General features: G+C 26.6%; 1 protein-coding gene across 1 annotated transcript; it reads left to right on the top strand.

Annotated features, from left to right (window-relative positions):
* Window positions 1–1,819: 1,819 nt before the first annotated feature.
* Window positions 1,820–6,536, top strand: LOC105459015. The gene is made up of 3 exons (XM_011704673.1): window positions 1,820–2,458; window positions 5,562–5,703; window positions 6,478–6,536. Exons 1-3 carry the CDS (start codon window positions 2,240–2,242, stop codon window positions 6,534–6,536), a joined length of 420 nt encoding a protein of 139 aa, XP_011702975.1. The 5' UTR covers window positions 1,820–2,239.
* Window positions 6,537–7,759: the final 1,223 nt, after the last annotated feature.

Below are 7,759 nucleotides of genomic sequence, written 5' to 3' on the forward strand. Positions count from 1 at the left end.
CATAACATTTTGATTTTAAAACAGAAAAATTAATTTTATATTAGCTAAAGATTCTATGAAACATAGCAATAATTAATAACATATGCTATACATACTAGAATAACTTACTATGTTTAAGATTTTGAAAAAGTTTGTAATTTGATATTACTATGATAAAAGAGAAAATGCGCAAGAAAAAATTTTTAATAGAAAACAAAAATTCTATTCAATTATAATTATATAAAAAATGAAAATTAAAATAATCCTATTTTGTTAAATCCAAAAGATTACGCAGAACATTGAAGAGTGACGTCGGACAAGAAAAACGAAAAATGTAGATCACGATTGAAATCATATCGAAACCTAAAAAAATGTTTAATAAATTATCTTATAAATTGTCGAAGAAAGCTAAATTAATAAAGAAAAAATAATTTATAAAGGTTTGTTACTTAAAACATTATATAATTACATATAAATAATTTAACAATTTAACTTTTCAGTAGTATTTAAAATTGCAGATTGGAATAAGATTATAGATTTATGATAAAATGTCAAAAGAATTGAATTGAAAGCAACACTGACAAAGAAGTAAAATCTTACAATAAATACATAAATTAAATATCCATGTTTGACACATGACGAATGCATTTTATTGTATTTTAATACAATTTTGAATTTTCAGATATGAAATATCAAGCGATAATTTTCGACACTCGCGCATATTGTTGAATTATTGGAATTATTTGATTTTGGTCGAAAATGTATGGGCGAAACGTAGACACCAATGTGAATCAAATGAGATGAAGGAAAGGTGAATGAGAGAAAAAAGAGCTTCGAGAAAGAGAGCACGGAGATCCACTCTGTGCCTCTAGGGCGGGAAAGATTTGCTTCACAGGGAGAAGAAGCGATTGGTGGGGAGTGAGCAGTTGCGAGCAGATCGGTAGGACAGGCCTGAGGGAAGCAACAAAAACAGAGAAAAAGGGATGATGGAGGCTATTTGCTGGAAACAGTAGGGGAGACAAGAACAGACATTGTAAGAAGATGAAGAGCAAAGAAGAAGAGAGAGAAAGAGGAAGGAGGGGAGAGAAAGAGAGGAAAAGAGAGAAAGATGAGAGGAAGGGGAGAGAGAGTGAGTAAGTGAGAGAGAGAGAGAGAGAGAGAGAGAGAGAGAGAGAATAAAGAGCGACAGGTGCTCGGGCACCCACGTGGGTTCTTTGAAGCATCGTCGTGGATGGTGGAAGAGCGAAGAAGAAGAAGACAACGATGACGACAACGACGGCAAAGACGAAGATGACGAAGAAGACGAGGAGGATTACCGGCCGGCTTCCTTGTGCCGGCTGAACAGACCGGCATTCGTTCCACACTCGAGTTGCCCTCACGCCAAGTGCACGTAGTGGGGTGAACATTGCACTGGCGTAGAGTCTGCTTTGCCTAAATAATAAACAATATTTCGTTTCATGATTATATATACATGTTTATGAATGTATGAGTTATTTAAATGAAGAATTAAAAAATAAATTAATAACTTACTTCTTACATCTATTTCTTCATTCTTACAAAAACATTGTAGATTTCTCATATCTCATTTAATCGAGCATGTTGTTAACAGCGACTCGATCACATGACAGTGAACGGCTGATGAAGAGTGGAGAAATCTAGTCGAGGCCAGTTGGATATCCCTAAGGCTATTACTCGACTACGCCCATGAAAAAGACCGCGGCGAGAGCTTGGTGTGGCGAGTGGGAATAGGTAGTTTCAGGAGGGGAAGGGCTAACCATTCGGTAGCAAATGCTGGTAACCCGTCGCAAGGTCAAGATCAGTCGGTTAATCCCGTCCAGTCGGCTGAGGGCCTTGCACCTTGCACAACGAACAATTCTGTCTCTCCGTTTGTTCGGTTCTATATGTATATGTGTTTACTTCGTATTTTAATACAATACGTGACAAATACATAAATTAACGCGTAATTAACGAATTACCATCGTGGTATAGTAACGTTTGGAAATTAAATAGGTCGTTTTCAGAGGACGTATGGTTCTATCTGCATTGAAATATATTAGCAATGGACTTTTTGTTTGACACGCGACATTATCTGAAAATCTAGTGTTTCAGATCATAATAAATGTGTCTCAATTATATTTCGCTAAAACATTCTATCTTGATAGTGATATCACGGATGTACTCAAAATAATTATTCGCAAAGTGGAATTATTACTATAGTGTAATAAATTTTAAAAATATTTTTTCTACGCGGGTCTCTGTTATGGAAACTTGCGTATTGATACCTAGAGAATTTTCCTTGGTCCTTACCAATGATCAGTCATCCTGCAAGAATCTTTTCAAGAATGAGTCAAGTACATTAGATGTGAGAATTTCAGTATGGTCGAATGTATTTATCCCGTCGGGAACCCTGATTTATCCGTTTCAAGGATCAATTAGGTTTGACAAGATTGATCTTTATTCTCTTCTTGATGACAATGATGTAAGTACGAGCGTACTGCATATTTCTCTCATAAATATTTTATATTATATAACTTTATTTTTTATAAGTATATATATATATATATGTGTGTGTATATTCAAAATAAATTCTGAAAAAATGAAGTTTTATATCATCTATATATTAAGCGGTATAAAATTTGAAAAATTTGAAAAAATATTTGTTTTTATTTTTTACTAATTAGAAATTATAACATTTGTTTTTATTTTCTACTAATTAGAAATTATAAAAATGGAGTGATATAAACTAATAATTGTAAATAAGTTATTAAAAATTTAAATCTTACAATCGATTTATATTCATCAAACACGCTTTTCTCAAAGCACTAGTTTTGAAACAGGAGACAGGAATTCACAGTTTATCCAGTCAATTTATAATTTTAAAATAACACTTTTAATAATATTCCACATTGGATCGCGAAGATTTTTTTTTATTTTTAATGATTTTCTTAAGTTGTAACAAAAAAACGTAATTTTTTAGAAAACGTAATGTTTGAATGTCTAAGTTTGAAAAAAATAAAATTAAATAAAATTCCTTTATAGACTAAGAATAAGTATAAAATAAAAAATGTTTATTTTTTATCACAAATAATTTACTGAAAAAATTTTGGATACTCTGTAGATGCATACGGACTGTAATTATTTAGGATACCATTATTGTTACTATTTCAGTATTTTTGCTATAATTTTGTATTTTAGCAATATACATATATACATTATATATATATATATATTTGTATCTTAATTTTCTTATTAAACTATATATTTCCAACAAAGAAACACTATTCGTCTATCTCTTTCAATAAAAATTTTACACGGTTTATTGAAAAGTACTTTATTTCTTAGTCTGTTATATTTCTATAATCTCTTAATTTAAATATAAATTATTGATTCTAACAATTCCTTTTTATCATTATTTGCTACTTTCTCTCTCTCTCTCTCACTCTCTCTCCTTTCTTCCAAAAAGTTAATTATACTAATAAATTGTAATTTTTTTAAATTATAATTTTGTAATGACGTCAATATTTTTTAATAGCGTAGCCAATTGTAATTCTTAAATAATACATAGAAATCATTTTGAATTACTTTAATATTTTAATAAAGAATAATTTAGACAATCTTTATATTAGTGCAAAACAAACATTTTTATGAAGTTTAACATTTCTGTAAAATAATTTGAAATAAATTGCTAAAAAAAATATTTGAAATGTTATAGTTTTATCTTTCTTAATATATGTTATTTATTACAATATATTTTTCATAAAAATGTCTCCAATGAAAAAATAGGCGATAAATTTATTAGTTTTAAATATTATTAAAGGGATGAGAGTTACAGAAAAAAGGGAAAGTTCTTCTCTTTCTCCTTATCTAATTAATTTGACTAAAATATGATGAAAAAAAAATTAAAATATATCTGATAAAAATTAAATTCATAAAAAAAAGGTGAGTAAGAGTGCGCACTTAATAAACTTTTGCTTGTAACAAAAATTTATTTATTCCAAGGAAATCATAATTTGATTACATATAGTCAAGTATTTTGTGAACATACTAATAAATAATTAGATGTAATAAAAAAATTTATATTAAAAAAATAAAAATTTACAAATAGACGTCCGATAGAACGTCTATGAGTACGCATGATTGTCGGGTAAGAGTATAAAACTCAAACTTTAACAATAATCACATATAAATGTTTTTCTTTTATAATCGGAACAAAATTCGTGTTATCACTGATTACAAATTTCATACAAGGTATTATTTTATTTTAAAAAATTTTAGGGTAAAGAACTGTATTTAACAATAAAAGGCACGTTTTGTTTGATGAGCACTTTTACTTTCAAACAATATCTTGTTCGTATCTCTTGTTACATATATGTATATAATAAAAGTAATTTAAAAGAAAAAAAATAAGTATCAAGTTTTAACATGGTTTATGATAAATTTATTTATTTTTATATAAAATTTAATTAAAATTATTAAATTTGGTATAGTACTAGATTTTAAAAAGTAATTACTTTTGATGACATAGTCATTATATATTTATTACATATTTATTATGACAAGATTAAAAATATGGCGGGGAAAAGGATATGCATAACAAGTAAGAATATACATAGCGCATTCTTAGTCTTCAAAGCATTGCGTACTCTTAAATGACATATAATTAGTTTACAAGAAAATTTGATAGATGTTTGCTTTGTACAAAGAAATAACTATATTTTATATTATTTTATAGATAAAAGAAAAATAGATATCATTCTTTAATAATAAAATGTATAAGAAACTTTCAATGATTATGGAACACTTAAAATCTATAATAATTATAATAATAATTGATAAAATATTAATTTTACCTTTAGTTCTCAGATGCATTTAAACAATATAACAAATTTCTTACGCCTTAACACAGATTGATTGAACTTCCATAACATAGTAATGCTAATTGAATTATTGTTGCCCTTATTGAGATATTAACTATACTGTTAGTCATCCTTATCTTATAAAAATAGTAAATAGTACAGAGGTCCAATTTTTAAAACACTGATTAAAATGATATTTTTTATAACAAATTTCTTATGGATTTATAAGATACTTATTAGCATTAATAATATTACATTATAAATTTGGTATTATTTGGTAAGCATGTAACAAATTTGATATTACATTTTTGATTTTGGCATAAAATGGCATTTTGAGATTGAATAACAATTGGTGCATAATTCAAAAACCTTTAGGTGAAATAAATTATTATTAAAAAGAAATTATTAGGCACAAAGTCCCACCTAATGTACAACTAAAAATATCAATATATGTATCAATGTATTTATTCTGCACCTCTATCAATTGCTATTTATTAAAACAAATTCAGACAACAAAGGTCCAAAATCGGGATAAAAGCGTCTCTAAGAAATCTTTTAGACATCTTTCAAATGTTTCTCGCAAAAATGTCTTTAAGGCGTCTTTTAGACATCTTATGTTCCAATTTTGAACTTCATGTTGTCTGAGAATAATTTTATATTACACATATCAATATATTATCGAAAAAGAATTTGATATCAATACGCGTATCATCGATATGCTTTTAGATTAGACGCGAATATGGTTGCTATGATGAAGTCTTCTTCTCCAATTATAATCTTAACAAGCGTCAATGCAATTGGATAAGATTTCTCCGTATCGTTCAATCATACGATGAACAAGTTAATCTGATCGGTACAAAGGTAAAGGGTAAGTCAAAAGCAACTTTTAAATAATTCGATAATTATTAAAATTCTTTTAACTTAATATTAACATAATTCTTTTAAATTAATATTAACATAATTTTAATATAACTTTATAATATCGGAAGAGAATTAAATTAAAGCGAAAATAAATATAAGTTACATAAAATTATAAATTAAGTAATGAATTTAAAAACATGATATAACATACATTGATTTACAAATTAAAATTCTTTATGTTTCTCAACACTATTCAAATGCAATTTAATAAGGGGTTACACCCTGGAGGCCCTAAAATAATACCTAAATTTGGGATATTTTTCTGGATAAACAGATAACTTTATTAATAAATTACTTTAAGAACACTGTTGTACATATATAATAAAGCAAAAAAAATATTTTTTTATTTTTTTAATTTTCAAAATGATGGCACACTGGCCTACTAGCCGAATACCTTTTTTCTAAATTTTGATATCGGTGTACAAGATTGCAGGCACACAGTTTGACCTTGAACAAAATACAAATAATTTTCATTGTCTACATATTAAAAACTACAGATGTACGTAGGGGTTTTTTAAAATATTGATTTTTCTCATAAATGGCAGCTATTTTACGAAAAATATATATTTTTTGCCAGTACAAAGTTTTCTTAAAATATCATTCATTTTGACTTTCATAAAATAGCTGTCATTTTGAAAAAAATCAATATTTTGAAAAATCCCTATGTACCTTTTTAGTCTTTAATATGTAGATAATGAAAATTCTTTGTGTTTTGTTCAAGGTCAAACCGTGTATCTGGTATTCTGTACACCGATAAAAAAAGGGATTTTGCAAGTGTAGGCCAGCGCGCCGCCATTTTGGACATAAGAAAAATAAAAAAATATTTTTTTAGTTTCTTATATATGTACAATAATGTTCTCTAAACATTTTAAATAAAGTTATCGATTTACTCACAAAAAATCCCAAACTTTATCGTTCTAAAACTTCAAAGGTGGTGTAACCCCTTAATTTCTCTTCCATATTATAAGTTATATTAAAATTATATCGAATCAATTTAATGTTAATTCTTATGTATTATAGTTGCTTAAATATAAGATTAAAAAAGTTCCATTACTCATAAATATCATGGACTTTATTTTTGAAAAGGCTTTACAAAAAACAATTTACAATTTTTTTACTTTACGGAAAATAAATTCTTAGTTCTATTATTATAATATATTTTTCATTTCTCACAAAAAAATAATAAAAAATACAATAATAAAAGAATACTAACTTTTTGACATATTAAATTTTGTTAATAAATATTATTATTCTAAAATATACGTAAACAATAAACTTCAAATTGCATGTAAAAAATGTTTCATACCATCATATTCATTTTTATATATTGTGAATATTTAAATTTTTTGGCTATATTTTACATATACATATTTTATAGCTATATATTACGAATTTACGCTATTACATAGAAATTTAAAAAATGAAATTTCTAAAAATTGAAGATTCATTAAATTTTTCGAAAAGCATATTTTTTCAGTTTAAAAAATTCTACAAAAAATATCCATTATTTGTTGAGAAACAAAAAGTTTATGAAAATTTGTTCAGTGTTATTAATTTTTTTCAAAGTTTTTTTTATTAACTTCTTATATAAGATTAGTAAACATTTTTTTCCTATTATATCTAATCTTTTTTGTTTAAGAAAATATTTAGTCTTAAATAATAAAAAGGGTAGTTAGAGTTTAAAAATCTTTGGAAAATATTGTAGTGTTTAATAAAATAAAATAAAAATATAAGAATTTTATAGGCCTGTGGAAATCCTTTGCAGATAAGTGCGTATAAACTATTTATCGAGCAAAATTAATGCACTTACTTCAATTTGATACATCGAAATTGTTACGACTGACCGCAAATCGATATATATATATATATATATTATAACAATTATAACGCGCAAACGTTTCGATTCTGCTCCGAGTCCCCTTCAGTGCGATAAATAAAATTATCACTATTGCAAATAATCCAACGGCATAGACCTTTGTCAATCTCGTCGTCTCTTCTTCCCA

The sequence above is a fragment of the Wasmannia auropunctata genome, unplaced genomic scaffold, assembly GCF_000956235.1.
Source record: "Wasmannia auropunctata unplaced genomic scaffold, wasmannia.A_1.0 LD334226.1, whole genome shotgun sequence".
Lineage (NCBI taxonomy): Eukaryota > Metazoa > Arthropoda > Insecta > Hymenoptera > Formicidae > Wasmannia > Wasmannia auropunctata.

Coding starts and splice junctions, on each gene's coding strand:
- LOC105459015 (XM_011704673.1), top strand. CDS start 2,240: ATGGAAACTTGCGTATTGATACCTAGAGAATTTTCCTTGGTCCTTACC. Junction 2,459..5,561: donor CTCTTCTTGATGACAATGAT/GTAAGTACGAGC, acceptor ATATGCTTTTAG/ATTAGACGCGAATATGGTTG. Junction 5,704..6,477: donor GATCGGTACAAAGGTAAAGG/GTAAGTCAAAAG, acceptor GTTTTGTTCAAG/GTCAAACCGTGTATCTGGTA.